This window comes from Terrapene carolina, unplaced genomic scaffold (genome assembly GCF_002925995.2).
Source record: "Terrapene carolina triunguis isolate 2854851 unplaced genomic scaffold, T_m_triunguis-2.0 Scaffold95, whole genome shotgun sequence".
Taxonomy (NCBI): Eukaryota; Metazoa; Chordata; order Testudines; family Emydidae; genus Terrapene; species Terrapene triunguis.
In genome coordinates, this window is record NW_020664446.1 from 4,930,396 (window position 1) to 4,946,825 (window position 16,430).

The following is a 16,430-nucleotide window of genomic DNA, read 5'->3' on the forward strand; positions in this document are numbered from 1 at the left end:
TGCCAAGTTGCACATAAAAAAAATGAGAGAGAAATCACATGCCATTGAGGAGATCCCGTGAAGGTAACTAGGATGGAGAAGTACATGTAAAAGAAGGAGAGAAGAAGAGTGCTCAAATGTCCTAAACGCTTGTGTTCATCAGACAGCAGACATCTTACAAAATGAAGGATTATTGAAAAAAAATATAATGCTGTGTGAAAGAATCTGCTCTACCATAAAATAACTAGGGTTCCATTACTGCCTCCAGAGCATGGCAATTCCACCTGCCCTGCAGGAAGAGAGCCTCTTTTATAGAGGAACTCAGTAATATTCAGTGGAATTCACCCTGCAGGGCAGAACATGCCTCTGGGGGTTGGGGGCGGGAAGAAGTGGGATTTTAAAGCTCCAGGAAGGCGCAGAGAAAATCAGGGATAAATTGAAAAGCAGCTGAACCTATGAAAAAATCACCCTGGCAACCTGCTTATTGGGAAGTCATTTTTGAATTATATTATTGATTTGTATGATGATAGTATCTCAAGGTTCCAGCCATAATCAGCCCCCAAGGTGCTGAGCTCCATAGGACACTTAGTGGGGAACAGTTCCTGCCTTGAAGAGCTTACCACCTAAACAGAGCACGCTACCAAAGGATGGTAGGGGAAGAGGTGGCAGAGCGAGGGGAAAAGACTTGCTCAAAGTCAGTGACCGAGATGGGAAGTCAAATGCAAGTCTTGTGCATCCGAGTTCTGAGCCCTGTCCACTGGCCCACACTGTATTCCGTAGCCCCAAACTTCTGGGTAAGGATGATTCCATGTTCAGAGGTTCCTGCGTCTTTAAATACACCCACGACATATTGGGTGAGATGACACCTCCGTTTCCAGGGGGACCCTTTGCATTCCGAACAGCTGTTTGGTATAGTTGTGCTTTTGACTAGAAATGGACATGAACTGTGACATTGAAATGTGGAGCTGAACCGTTTCAGCGTTTTGAGTAGAGGTTCAGATCTAGCCCACAAATTTAAAACCCCAGCTAGCCTAATATTGAAGGTGATTTGGATCTGGTGTTCCAGTTTGAACCCATCTATGCTGGCCTTTGGCTATTTAGCATCAAGAACATAAGAACGGCCATACTGGGTCAGACCAAAAGTCCATCTAGCTCAGTATCCTGTCTTCCGACAGTGGCCAATGCCACGTGTCCCAGAGGGAATGAACAGAACAGGTAATCATCAAGTGATCCATCCTCTTTTGCTCATTCCCAGCTTCTGGAAAACAGAGGCTAGGGACACCATCCCTGCCCATCCTGGCTAATAGCCATTGATTGGCCTATCCTCCATGAATGTATCTAGTTCTTTTTTGAACCCTATTATAGTTTTGGCCTTCACAACATCCTCTGGCAAGGAGTTCCACAGGTTGACTGTGTTGTGTGAAAAAATACTTCCTTTTGTTTGTTTTAAACCTGCTGCCTATTAATTTCATTTGGTGACCCCTAGTTCTTGTGTTATGAGAAGGAGTAAATAACACTTCCTTATTTACTTTCTCCGCATCAGTCATGACTTTATAGACCTCTATCATATGCCTCCTTAATCGTCTTTTTTCCAAACTGAAAAGTTCCAGTCTTATTAATCTCTCTGATATGGCAGCCATTCCATACCCCTAATCATTTTTGTTGCTCTTTTCTGAACCTTTTCCAATTCCAATATATCTTTTATGAGATGGGGCAACCACATCTGCACGCAGTATTCAAGATGTGGGCGTATCATGGATTTATATAGAGGCAATATGATATTTTCTCTCTTATTCTCTATCCCTTTCGTAATGATTCCCAACATTCTGTTTGCTTTTTTGACTGCCGCTGCACATTGAGTGGATGTTTTCAGAGAACTATCCACAGTGACTCCAAGATCTTTTTCTTGAGTGGCAACAGCTAATTTAGACCCCAACAGCTAATTTAGACACCACCTGACACATACCGAACTATGTTCTTTTCCTTCTGGAAATGTGTAGTTTTTGTCTTGGTAATTATATGGTCAGTGGTAACCCCTGGTGACAATGACCTGTCAGTGTCAAAAGAGTAGTAAACCTTTAAGGGGGGTGGAGTTGTTCTTAAACACTTTCCTTGGTGTACTAGGCACAGGGAGACTTAGGGCTGGTCTACACTTACCGGTTAGTTCGACGGCTGCGGATCGAAGTTCCGAGTTCGATTTATCGCGTCTGGTCTGGACGCGATAAATCGAACCAGGAAGTGATCCCCGTCGACTGCGGTACTCCATCTCAACGAGAGGAGTACCGCGAAGTCGACGGGGAGCCTGCCTGCCGCGTGTGGACCGCGTCTGAACCGCGGTAAGGTCGAAGTAAGGTATGTCGAATTCAGCTACGTTATTCACGTAGCTGAATTTGCGTACCTTACTTCGATTTGGGGGGTAAGTGTAGACCAGCCCTTAGACTCACATTGGAGACATGCAGTTTCTTGTTCCATCAAGAAGAACAAACATGTTGGCAGTGGCAAAGTAGGAAAACCTAGTCGTCCTTTATAGTATTTTTACAGTTCCCCTACATCCCCTTACACTCTTTCCTGAGACAGTTTACACATGGGAAAATTGGTTTGAGACCTGTTTTGAGTTTCCCTTGCATGTGAGCTACTGTTCATGTTTAGTAATGTGTCTATCTTGGAGTTTGCCATGAATTCTTGAAGGCAAAGTCTGAAGCTCTAGACCAGGGGTGGCCAACCTGTGGCTCCGGAGCCACATGCGGCTCTTCAGAAGTTAATATGCGGCTCCTTGTACAGGCACCGACTCCGGGGCTGAAACTACAGGTGCCAACTTTCCAATGTGCCAGGGGGTATTCACTGCTCAACACCCCACTCTGCTACAGGCCCTGCCCCCACTCCACGCCTTTGCGCGCCCTCCCCTGAGCCTGCCATGCCCTCGGTCCTCCCTCTCCCTCCCAGAGCCTCCTGCATGCCACGAAACAGCTGATCAGGAGGTGCGGGGCGGGAGGGGAAGGTGCTGATCGGTGGGGCTGCTGGTGGGCGGGAGGTGCTGGGAGCGGAGGCGAGGGTAGCTGATGGGGGGATGCTGATATATTACTGTGGCTCTTTGGCAATGTACATTGGTAAATTCTGGCTCCTTCTCAGGCCCAGGTTGGCCACCCCTGCCCGAGAACAAGAAATGATCATAGTTTCTTCCCAGGCTCTTACTAACAATCACGTTGATCCTTTTGGTACCTTGGTGTACATACGTGGGTAACATCTCAAAGAGCAGAAATGCAGTTCATTGATCCCTTTGAGGCTTCATCTCACTAATCTTAATTCTCCACAGTTGAAATTACGTCTCCCTATTCTCCCACCCGTCGGCTACTTCTTTCTGATGGCAGCATGCTTGCTCTTCCAGGGCAGGGATCTCTTGTTTCTGCAGCACAAACACGCTCCCAGGGCAAGACATTCTCTCATGCAACCCTATCCCTCATGTTTTTTTACACGTGTTCTCTTTCTTCCCTTCCTGTCTTTGTTGTATATGTCACGGTGCAGCCTGCTAGATTACACATCACACTTTAGCCTTCTTCAGATGAGAAGATAACAATCATACCTCTCTGTTTCTGCCTGGGTCTATTCCTTCACACTGTAACTAGTCTGCAAGGAAAATTACCTACACCTTATGCCCAAATAAATCTGTTAGTCTTTAAGGTGCTACCGGACTCTTCATTGTTTTTGTGGATACAGACTAACACGGCTGCCCCTCTGATCAGGGCTGTAGCAACAAAGAACGTGGCCCCCTCCGAACGGTGGCCCCCTCCGAACATATGTCCGGGCGGGGCCCCTTACAATGCAGAAACTGGAATGCGGTATTTATTTTGCCACTTTTAGGGGCCCCCTTCCTTGCGGGGCCCCCTCCAGTCGGAGGGTACGGAGGGCGCTCGCTACGCCTCTGCCTCTGATACTTGATACCTTCACCTTTGTTACTGGTACTCCTCAGCAATTTTCTCTTCCTCTGCAGCTGGACACGGAATTGTTTTCTCCAGTTCCTGCTTGCATGATAGTCGTTGTGATGTTCTTGCAATCACTTCTCTTCAGGTTTTACGCCCAGGACCATTATCTCTAAGTGTCTCTTGATTCTAACTCTCTGCCAAGCTCTTCTTGAATGCCTTGTAGGTGGGATGCTATCTGAAATAACTTTTTTTTTTGTTCTCTACACAGTATCACACAAACAATGTCAGTCAAAACAATTTCAATAGGAAAAATGTTCTTAAAAAACCAAACCAACCCTTAAGCAACCTTTTTGATAAACAACCTCTTTTTTCGTAGCCAAATTTTCACAGAGCACGGGTGCTGCTGGAGAAGAATGCTAACAGGCTTTGTGAGAGCATTTTATTAAGCTGAGAACATCAAGAGCTCAGATGTATCTGAACTATAAATCATGGTAGGCCTGATTGTGCTCCTGAAGTCCATGATCGGAGGGTCATCTGTCACAAGTAGAAGGGGAAGTCAACCACTTCTGCAGCAGTGTCCCCCTCTGCCAGTTCATCGGGAGTCCATGAAGGCCCCTCTGCAGGTCTGGGAATCCGTGGGGGTAGGGGTGGGGGGGTCAGCTCACTGTCTCCTTACTGGTGTTGCAGAGGTCATAGCAGAAATGTGGTACAGCGCTAGCGTGTTTTCACAGTGGGAGAGCTGCTGGCTCCACTGGAGACATGTTGCCAAAGAGAGTGGGCGGGAGGAAGGGCAGACAGAGGTTCTGGGCCTACAAATGGACCAAACCTCCTTGTCTGCACCTGGAATTAATGCAGGTTCCAGGGAATCTGTGGGTTTGTGGCCTGTGACTCCATCCTCCAACACACGAGTGTGGAGAAATCTGCAAGAGGCCCACCTCCCAAAGGTTTCCTCCTACTTAGTCTCCTCCCTTGGATGTTCCTACAAAACCGAGCAATCGGTTTCTCTGTTAACTTCTGAAATGACTCTGTGTAGCTTGAAAGCTTGTCTCTCTCACAAGTTGGTTCAATAAAAGATATGACCTCACCCACCATGTCTCTCTAATATCCTGGGACCAACATGGCTATAACAACACTGCACTCAGCAGCCTCTGTCAGGTATGACGCAAAAATTTTGGTCTGTCCTGATTTTTATCCATCACTGTGGGCAGATGCTGTTCTCAGCAACCCTGTTGTAAACCTGGAGGAAATCTGCTCAAGTCAATGGCGTTTTGCTGTATTTGTAGCAATTTGGCAGATACAAATACCTGGGGTGGTGTCTTAGTACAGGTGTGACTCACAGGACCTGTTGTCTTGTGGCATTTGTGGAGGCCCTGGGGATACAGGCTGTTTTTATTATTATAACGTGTCATCATAACACCATCTTGTCACTTGGGAGTATTACTACCTTGCTGGTTTACAAGTCACACTGTGCAGTAAGAACCTTGCATTGTCCTTGAGCAAGCTCTCAAATTTCCACCTTCTCTCAAATCTACCTTTCTTTGCAAAGTTTGTTTCTGAGCAAGTGTTCCCGTCTTCCTTAGATAACATATCACTCATGGGAGCAGAGCTCGATGAGCCAGAGTCTGTGACGCCACTGATGTCAACAGAGCTATGCCTGTTTGGGTCAGCTGAGAATCTGGCTTTACAAATTTAACTTAACTCCACATCACACACCATGGGGGGGCGGGATCTAAAAATTACTGTATTCTACGTCATGTGAGCAGTAGCATTTGCAATCAGCATGCAGAATATCATAGTGATTTTTAATCTGGGACTATGGAGAAGTTCAGACTGTGGATCAGGCCTCAGTGTTATCAGTGCAGTTAACAAAGGGTTTCTATTAAGTGTACTCGGCCAAATCCTGACATGCTAGTATAGCCCCCTTGATGGTGTGTGCTACGCGTCCTCCTCTGTGCCCGATCCATAGAGGGATGTGTCTGCTGCAGCCTCCAACTACAGAGGCCACCTCTGTTAGGTCAAGCTGTAGACACTCATGGTTTTAGCTCTGAAGGTCTGTGGTCTTGGCCAAGACGGTGGCAGTCACACGAACTCACTTTTGGAATGGAAGTTTCGCCCTGGGAAGAACTGAGTAAAGACCTTAGTATCTGGCCCATCTCTATCATTATTACTGCAAGGCACCAACCATATTAATATCTGGGCGCGCTTTGTTTTATTAAGGACCATTTCCTGAGGTCTTTACTCAGGCAAACTTCCATTCAGTTGGAGTCTTCCCTGAGTAAGGACCCAAAGATTTTGTCCTTAAATAAGGTATGGGAGAAGGGAATCGCCTTCTCTATTTGTATTGATATCCTGTTGCACGTGGATTCTACTACCAAGTCACTTTTCCCTATTCCTGAGGTTTGTGATCCTTGTGGGTTGCGCTGAGTGTCTGTTGGAAACGCAAAGGTCACATTATGAGCCTTTCGGGCATTGTTCTAAGATGGCTTCGTTCCTGTTTGCTCTCTGCAGTGCCAAATTGTCACTGTAAATAGACATTCTTCTAATATTGTTCCTGCAGAATCGCACAGCTCCCTCGGGCTGCGTAATGCTCCTACAGCAGATGCATTGGACATATGCAGCATTGTTATTGGAGCCTGTTTAGAAAACTGTGAGCAGTTTTGGTCATTCCATTTCCATGTTTTAAAAGGGCATGATGTCCCGCAGAGAGCTACAGCCGTTCTTATAATCATGGCAATAAGATTAAAGCTTTCGGCTTCTCAATGCAAGTCTAGTAAAATGTTTCCAAATCCTTTTTATGTCCTTGTGTTTGACTGTTAAACTTGTTGGCAGTTATGGCTGGATCATAACGAATCATGCTGGGCTGTAGGGCCAGAAAAGAATACTTGGTTCACCTAACCTGACCCCCTTTCATTTATCAGGATTACACACTGCTTCGTTCTCGCTATCTTATCCTCTCTTCTGTTTGAATCACCACAGTGAAAATGACTTCACTCCTGGAAATCTGTTCCACTGCTAAATTCCTCGCACTGTCTAGAATTATTTCTTAACAGCTAACTTAAACGCTTCCTTCCCTAGCTTTCTGCCATTGCTCCTTTCCTGCCATCTTCCAAGGTGGTGAATAATTCCCTTTCATCATTATATATTACTCTTGAAGGTATTTATAGTCCGTGATCATGTCAGCCCTCACTCTTTTCTATGGTACACACAGCTCTCCCTATCACTCCTCCTTTGTCTTGTCCTTGACTTTCAGGAGACAGATCCTGATGTTCTATTTAGGTTCTTATACTCTGCCTTTTACCATGGTGTCTGAAGCCAGTGAGACCTATGAGTGTAATCAACTACTAATGACTTTCTTCAGGGTCACATAGTGAAGTTAGGTGGGATCATTTCAGCCAGCCAGAAAAGGCAGCTTGAATTTGAACACCTTATTTCCTGTTACTTTCTTCTCTTTCACACACATGTATCTTTTGGAAACCAACACACAGAGGTGTGTGAAAATTCCAGACAAAACTAGAAATGGTCAAAACCAGAAGTTTTCATATCTCGCTGTAAATTTTCAAAAATGATCCATTTTTGTGGAAAAAGCGATTGAAATTTTGTAGGGTTTTCCACCAAAACCAGGAACTTTGTGTAAAACTGGGGAAATCCTCACTCCTGAGCAAAAAACCGCAATTCGGTATTTCTTTAAGGCAAACATCAGTTCACCTGGTAAACACATCTGATATTTGCCGTTTTTAATTTGGAAATTTTACAGCAAATGAAACAGAAATTTGATATGTCTCAGAATGGAGTAGCAAAAATGTTCATGTGAACGTCTGTGGGGAAAAATTTCACTTTGATGCAGCTTTGTCAATGTAGCTTTCCCCAAGATGAGTCTAGCTTTTAGGAATCTGTCATTTTACCAATAAAGTTAACTTAATTGACTTTAAATTAGCCAGAAACCAAGTAATTTACTATATTCTCTCAAAAGACCGAGGAACACATGGCTCGTTGCACAAATGGCAAAAAGACTATGCATATTCTAGAGGAGTCCTAGAAGTCAGAGATGGAATTCCTCACCTGGAATACTGTATTCAGTTCTAGTCACCCTGGCCCACACCCTCAAAAATATTTAGGCGCCTAACTCCCATCCATGGGATCTGGGCCTCTGTTGTTAAGGAGGATATAGCAGAAATAGATAGACAACTAAGGGATGAACAATGAGAAAAAGTAAAGGCCTGGAAAAACTTCCATCTGAAGGGAGGTTGAAATGACTGGGGTTGTTTACTTTAGAAAGGAAGCCAATGAGCAGACACAATAAAGGTATTTAAAATACTGAATAGTATAGATAGGGTGAACTGATGTACCCGATTTACCTTATCTCATAGAATCATAGAACTGGAAGGGACCTCGAGAGGTCATCTATTCCAGCTCCCTGCACTCAAGGCAGGACTAAGTATTATCTAGACCATCCCTGACAGGTGTTTGTCCAACCTGCTCTTAAAAATCCCTAATGATGGAGATTCCACAACCTCCCTAGGCAATTTATTCCAGTGCTTAACCACTCTGACAGTTAGGAAGTTTTTCCTAATGTCCAACCTAAACCGCCCTGGCTGCATTTAAGCCCATTGCTTCTTATCCTATCCTCAGAGGTTAACGAGAACAATTTCTCATCCTCCTCCTTGTAACAACCTTTTATGTACTTGAAAACTGTTCTCATGTCCCCTCTCAGTCTTCTCTTCTCCAGACTAAACTAACCCAATTTTTTCAATCTTCCCTCATAGGTCATGTTTTCTAGACCTTTAATCATTTTTGTTGCTCTTCTCTGGACTTTCTCCAATTTGTCCACATCTTTCCTGAAATGTGGCGCCCAGAACTGGACACAATACTTCAGTTGAGGCCTAATAAGTGCAGAGTAGAGCGGAAGAATTATTTCTCGTGTCTTGCTTACAATACTCCGGCTAATACATCCCAGAATGATGTGTACTTTTTTTGCAACAGTGTTACATTGTTCACTCATATTTAGCTTGTGTTCCACTGTGATCCCAGATCCCTTTCCGCAGTACTCTTTCCTAGGCAATCATTTCCCATTTTGTATGTGTGTAGCTGATTGTTCCTTCCTAAGTGGAGTACTTTGCATTTGTCCTTATTGAATTTCATCCTATTTACTTCAGACCATTTCTCCAGTTTGTCCACATCATTTTGAATTTTAATCCTATCCTCCAAAGCACTTGCAACCCTCCCAGCTTGGTATCGTCTGCAAACTTTATAAGTGTACTCTCTATGCCATTATCTAAATCATTGATGAATATATTGAACAGAACCGGACCCAGAACCGATCCCTGTGGGACCCCGCTCATTACGCCCTTTCAGCATGACAATACATAATACAAGAACAAGGGGGAGTTCAATGAGATTGAAAGAAAGCAGATTTAAAACTGATAAAAGGAAATATTTTTTCACAGAATACACATTTAAGCCTTAGGAACTCATTGCCACAAGATATCTTTGAGGCCAAGAATGTAGTAGAATTCAAAAAAGGATTGGACATTTATATGGATAAACATAACCAGAGTTGTTATGATTTTTTTTAAAATCTAAGAGTTTTGGAAGGGGTGTAAATCCTCATGCTTCAGGGCCTTTAACTACATATGGGTTTAGGAAGAAACCCCCACAGCTTATTCCATATCTGCCTACTGCAGGGTTTTCTGCACCTTCCTCTGAATCACCTGGCACTGGACTACATACACTCCATCAGTCATATTATATCTGACCAATATTCCTCTAGAAAATACAAATCTCTATCTCTCTCTTGTTGGCTGCTCCACCTGTGCTTTCCCCATACTTTTCCAGCTGCCGTTTCCCACACACTCCACACGCAAGCTGTTGCTTCTGCAAGCCACCTGCTCCCAATCCACTGGGTCAAATAATCAAGTATTTTCTAGTGATATTCTTTATCTGATTTCTATGAACAGCCTTGCGCCACCCCCATGCCCACACGCCAGGCTGTGTATGAGGAAAGAAAGAGGTGGATGACTTACTCTCAATATAATGAGTGTTTTGTGTTGAAAGTGCTGTGTGTTGTACGTCCCCCAGTCCCTCTCCCTGCTAAAGCAGGATTATTACTACAGTTGTTTTCTTCTCCTGTATATGTCTGGTCTAGTTTTACAAGTCCTAGATGCAGGGCCAATCAGGGGGGGGGGGGGGCCAGGAGAGCCATTTCACCTGGGCTTCAAGCTCAAAGGGGGCCTCAAATTTAGACACTTGTTAATTTTTTGGCATTTGATAAGTTTTGCAACTTGTTTTTATGTGCATCCCTATCAGACCAAAATGTGACCCACTCTCAGCTTAAAGCGGCAAATTTAAGCAAATAAGAGATGTGATTTGGTAAAAGACATAATTTTTTCTGTTAACTGATACAGATTTTGTCATATTCAAGCGTTAAAAATGTTCATACATATTAATAAAAATCTATCGGTTCTGATGGCACAAGATTAGACCATGTGTCGTCGTTTTTTATTTTTATTATGGCTAGGGGCCTCAAAGGCTGGAAGTAGCCCGGGCCTCTCTGGACCTCTGAGAGGGCCTGCCTAGATGTTGGCATTTCTGCCACATCTATAAGTAGTAGTGAGAAAATGATGAAAGGGTGAATTAAGATAAATTTGGATCCGCATCTAGACTAGCAAAGGGGTGAGTTACAGTTCTGATTAGAATCAAAACTTTTCCAAAGTTTGGGGATTTGGTTCAGACCCAGTACAATAACAGACGTAAGAAACCAAGTCTGGAAACAGATTTGAACTACCACAATGTCTGGAAAGTGCGGGGTCCAGTTCTGATGATCTGTTACTGTCTAGATTAGAGATGATGCTGAAGTATAGTTTTGCCCACAGTAATTTTTATGACTCTTATGTACTCCTAAAAGCCACCATTGTGGCCAATTAATCTACCCAAGGAGTTTTCATTTCATCATTTGATGCTTACTTCCATGTAGCCCATGCAGTCTGAAGGTTACAGAATTTATTATTGGTATTTAGTTGTGTGTAATTTATGAAACAAACTGACACAGCAGGATGGCATTGTTAACACATGAGTTAACGTTGCTTTGGTTGTGTTTCTCATGTACCGTCAAATAATCAATTTATTTCTGTTGACTTTCTGTATCTTACTTCTATGGACCCTTCAACCAGTGTACATATACACACTATTGTGCATGTGGAGAAGGAAGCCGATGACTTGTTCTTGATATAATGATAGTTTTGTGTTCAAACTGCTGCATGCTTTGTATGTTACGAAGAAACAAAGATGAATCAATTCATTCATGAACCAATAAAGCTACTGCAGTGACCAGGTCAATTAATTTATAAACTGTCTGTTTGGATCCTTGGCTGGATATGCACATAATCCCTGTCCTGCTTCATGCACCTCTTAGCTCCCCTGCTCCACCATAACCATTAGCTTCTCATTCCTGAATGACAGTGTAAAAATGGGATCTCACCTAAGGTTGCAGCTGGCGAAGCATTGGGGAGGAAGGATGTTGGTTGGTGCAGGAGACCAGTTGGGTTGGCAGTAGGAGCTTGCTGGAACATGGCATTGCAGAGTGTGAGTGGGGAGAGAAACAGCGGGCAAGGTGCAGGAGGAGGCTGGATACAGCAGCATCTTGGGAGCAAACGGAGGGGAGGGACTGGTGGGGCTGCAGTTGGAAGGTCGGGGTGGCGGGACAGGTCAGGTGTAGGTGCATCTTGGTGGTGGCTGGGCAGGGAAGCAGTCAGGAAGTGGGGACTGCCAGCCATCTGGGCATGGATTCACTTGAGTGGCTTACAGTTGCACGTGCACATTTGCAGGTAAATTTTCGGAACTGAGTTTTGACCTCTGTTTCTGAAAACGTGTCCCTGAAACTTTCCATGCACTCCGATGCTGAGCTGCCTTCCCCGTGTCATGCTCTGCATCATCAGACTCTCTAGAGGGCAGCCATCTATATGGTTATAGACTTCTATTATGTTCAAGACACTGTAGAAAGACTTTTTAGTGATTTACAGTGTAGGCATTTAGACTAGCTCTTATCTCACACTGCAGTTCCCTCTAACGTCGCCTTGTGATTTGGCTCTGAGAGATTCCTATTATTACTCAGATCAGATTTAAAGTGTCACTTTTTTAAAATGCTGTTTCAGACTCTATAGGTGGACCCTTTCCGGCTTCCTCTCACCGATGCCACCACAAGCAGAAGCATTGTCTGCCCATCACGCAGTGCGGAGCTTTGTCGATCAGCCCGCTGCTTTTCCATCCCCACGCCAAGGGGTCCCAGATCATCATGGACATGGCACAGAAGGCAGTGAAGCGGCAGGCCAGCTTCTGCAACGCCATCACCTTCAGCAACAGGCCTATCGTGATCTACGAGCAGGTCAGGTTAAAGGTGAGTAAATGACTCCTCCCTCGTCGCCATTGTAACGGCCTCAAGTGCTAGCAGGAAAGACTAGGTGTAAAATATTAGTGAGTTATAGCAGAACCTGTATATAACATAGTTCCCAGAGAAGCATAGATGGGAGTCTTGGGTGAGGGAAGTATGGCTCATGGTATATCAACACTGAGATAGTTTGTCCAGTGGGGCATCTTAGTTTTAGTACCAGACCTCTTCATACAATGCACAGTCAACCTTTGGAACTCTTTGCCACAGGATGTTGTGAAGACTATAACAGGGTTCAAAAAAGTACTAGATAAGTTAATGGAGGATAGGCCCATCAATGGCTATTAGCCAGGATGGGCTGGGATGGCATCCCTAGCCTCTGTTTGCCAGAAGCTGGGAATGGACGACAGAGGATGGATCACTCGATGATTCCCTGTTTTGTTCATTCCTTCTGGGGCACCTGGCATTGGCCACTGTTGGAAGACAGGATACTGGGCTAGATGGATCTTTGGTTTGACCCACTATGACCGTTCTTATGTTCCTATGTTTTCCATCCCTTTCCTGGAACGCAGAGTCCTAGGCTCTTGGTCTGACAGACCTTGTGCCTGTGCCATCCTCTTGCTTTATTAGTATTATTATCAATTATTTGTATTATCATTGTGTCTAGGAACCCTAGTCACAGACCAGGACCCTACTTTGCAAGGTGCTGTACAGATGCAGAACAAAAAGACAGTCCCTGCCCCAAAGAACGTACAATATGACCAGGGAAAGGTATAGCTAGACGGGGCAATACAAGGAAATAATGAGATAATACCGGTCAGCATGACAGGCAGTGCTGTCAGCACACCAGCAGCCTAACCCTAGTCTAGGTTTATTTTTTTGTAGGCATCGCAGCAAAGGAGAGTTTTAAGGAGGGATTTCACAGAGGGGAATATGGTCACTTTGCCGATGTTTACAGGGAGCTCCTCCCAAGCATGAGGGGCAGCATGTGAGAAAGCACAAAGATGCTTGCTTGAAAATGTAACTAGTGGGCAATAGAGACTGGCACCATGGGCTGGTCAGAGGCAGGAGTGGACATCTCGATGGCTCATGAGAGATAAGTAGGATGGGGATAGGTCATGAAGGGCCTGGAAAGTGAAGACAAGCAGCTTGGTGTTTGATGTGATACAGAAAGGGGAGCCACTATAGGGATGCAAAGAGAAGGGTCACATGGACAGAGTGATGGGCCAGGAGAATGATCTTTGCAGCAATGGGGATATGAGCAGGCCAAGATTGCATCTGTCAAGATCAGAGAAGACGAGGTTGCAGAAATCCCACTTCCTCACTGGGATCAGACTGATTCACCTCCTTTGTGGCATGTGCACTGAAGGGCGACATAGATTGCTGCTTAGGGCTTCTCCTGGAGGCAGGAGCGGTGCCAGGGTTTTTGCCAGCAGCGCTCCTCCACAGTAATTGGCGGCAGCTCCTCCTCTGAAGCTGCGTTCTCGGCGGCGGGCGTCCTTCCGCTCCGGGTCTTCGGGGCACTCTGGCGGTGGGTCCCGGAGTGAGTGAAGGACCCGCCACTGAAGACCTGGAGCGGAAGAAGCCCCTCGCCGCCAAAATTCCGGAGAGGGTGGCGAAATGCCGTCCCCCACATCCTGCTGCCCTAGGCGACCGTCTAGGGTCGCCTAGTGGAAGTGCCGGCCCTGCCTGGAGGGCACCACTTCTCCTGGACAGATATCCCTTTGCATCAAAGCCTTCAGACAAACCACATGTAGCCTGACTTGTAGATCACATGCTCTTCCTTGTATTGAGAGCTGAAAGGGTTTAGCTATGGCTCTTTAGCGGCTGAACCACCTTTAGGGCATATCCAAAGGCTCGGAGGTTCTTCCTTTCAATTCAGATAAGACCTTAAAAGTCTGAGTCTGTCTCTGAAATATCCAAAGCTTTTGGGTCTGCAAATGTGGAGCCTGAACTTGGAGTTGAGCGCTTCCTGAGAGGTGCCAAGCTTCCTCATTCCAATTGAAGTCAGTAGGAAATGAGAGCACTCAACACCTCTCTGGCTCCGGCCCTTGGGTGGAAAAATCCCTTACACAGGCTTCTATTCATTTCCTGTTCGGTTCTTCCTGGTTCCATGCAGGCTGGAAATGCAGCAGGACTGATCTAGTTACGTTGCATTTTTGGCTGGAAGCTGGGAAATGCAGAGACAAATGACCCTGACAAATTATGAGATGGTTGGGATGGGAGATGAGAGTTAACTAATTATTTTGTTTTTGAAAAAACCTCACCAAAGGTTTGCATTTTAGGCAAAGATTATGGGTCATTTCTATGTTCTGAACCAGTTCTCCTGTCCCTACTCAGGAAGCTCGATGTTTGTATTTGACCATGTATATTAGGATTTTATCTTCCATAACACACATGAAGCATTAGCGGGCAGGACTTTCAACTGTGCACTAGGGCTTTACGAACAGAGCTCCCACTGAAACCAATGGGAATTTTGCACATGAATAATCAACAAGCATAAGCAGAAAAAGTGCCTTGGGGATTGACATAAATCTGAAGAATGCCTTTGCCTTTCTGTGTCTATTTTCTGCTGAGTCCATTTCCAGCAGTCTTTTTTTTCTATCTTTCCCCAAACTGTCATCTCTAAGCTTTTGTGTTTTCTATATCAGATTCTCACCAATTTCTTTTCTATGCATCCAATCCCGCAACTCATGTTCAGGCAAAACTCCCTCTACAGGCCTGAGTGAGGGACTGTGGGATTTGACCCTGTTTGCCAGATGTCATTTCAGAATTAATCCTACTCCCTTCTCTGCTCCTCTAAGTCTTCTAAGAAGCCCACTAGGCAATGAATCCAGAGTTGTTCAGCAGGCCAGAGTGCCGGCAAGTGGAGATGCGCAGTGTGATGCGGATCTGTGTTCTGATGGAGCTTCTTGGAGGTGGAATCCCAGGCAGTGGGTGTGGCTGGGGCCAGAGTTAGTGGATCTGTGGAGGTGGGATGTAGGAAGCAGCAGCCCCAGACTGCGGTAGCTGTCATGGAACAACTTAGCTACTCCTTTACAGTCTAGGCATGGCAGATGCCTGTTCCCTCCCCATCCCACGCCCTGTGGACCTCCCCAGCCTGTCAAATAGGGGTGTTTGCTGAGTAGAGGATTTGGCCCATCATTAATCATTATCTTTTTTTTTTTTTTAAGCAAAAATTAGTGTGTTTGGGTGTCCAGCTATGCAAATGCTTGGCAGGGTTTACACTAGATTTTAACCCAGATACTACCTATAGTTTACCTATAATCAGCCTGTGTTGGCAACTGTTTATTTGTTGGGGCTGATGAATACAAGGGGATATACTCCCCGTATCGCCATATGAATATTTACTTGTGTAGCATGTGATTAGTATAAAATATTGGCAAGACACTGCAGAGCAAGTTGTACAATGAGGTCATATTTATCTAGGTCCCAGGAGGATTTAGGATTTGCAGTGAAATTGCTACAATAAATAATCCCAGTTTTTCAGCAACGAATGGACTTCTGTCATTTCCATTTTATATATTTAATGTCATTAAATATGCTTTATTGCATTTTGCTGCATCCAAATCAGCTGCCATAGGGCTGTGATGTCATCCCATCTGACAAGCTAAGCAGGCGCCAGATCGTTTTTTACGTAGCTGGGAGACCTCTTAGGAAAGCCTTAAGGTGCTGTGGGAAGTAGTGATGGTTTTTCAGTAGGCAGCACTCGGCACCCTGAGTCAAGAAAGAACCAATGCCCTAGCCCAGTGCTACGGGCTGCTGGAGGCGCCATCTTTCATATGAGATGTAAAATCCTCTGGCCAGAAAAGATTTGTTGGTGCTTCTGCCAAGAGTAGGTTTGCAAGGCAGAATGTAATTACCCCAGAAATGGAATTTAGTTCGCGCGCCAGGGCTAATTATATCCCCCCCTGTAGTTTTAACTTGATACAGTCTCTTTTACGTTATGTCTTAACCTTTTCTGCAGTGTTGCTGTGTGCTGTTATGCAGATGCCATGTCCTACCCCAGAGGTGGCAACATTTTTAGTGGTGGATTAAATTATTCTAGAACATACAGGACCCAATCCAGTGGGAGCTGAGAGCACTCAGAACCATGCAGGAGGCCTTCAGCATGGCACGGCATGGAGCTCGTAGCCTGTAAAGTGCTATTG

At 45.0% G+C, this 16,430-nt stretch overlaps 1 protein-coding gene across 1 annotated transcript in view; it reads left to right on the forward strand.

The window, feature by feature from the left end:
* Positions 1-16,430, forward strand: part of NEURL1 (neuralized E3 ubiquitin protein ligase 1) — a 106,435-nt gene that overhangs the window by 27,188 nt on the left and 62,817 nt on the right. The window contains exon 2 of the mRNA XM_026651050.1: positions 12,047-12,288. Coding sequence (XP_026506835.1) covers positions 12,047-12,288 — 242 coding nt within the window. The remainder of the gene's footprint in view (positions 1-12,046; positions 12,289-16,430) is intronic.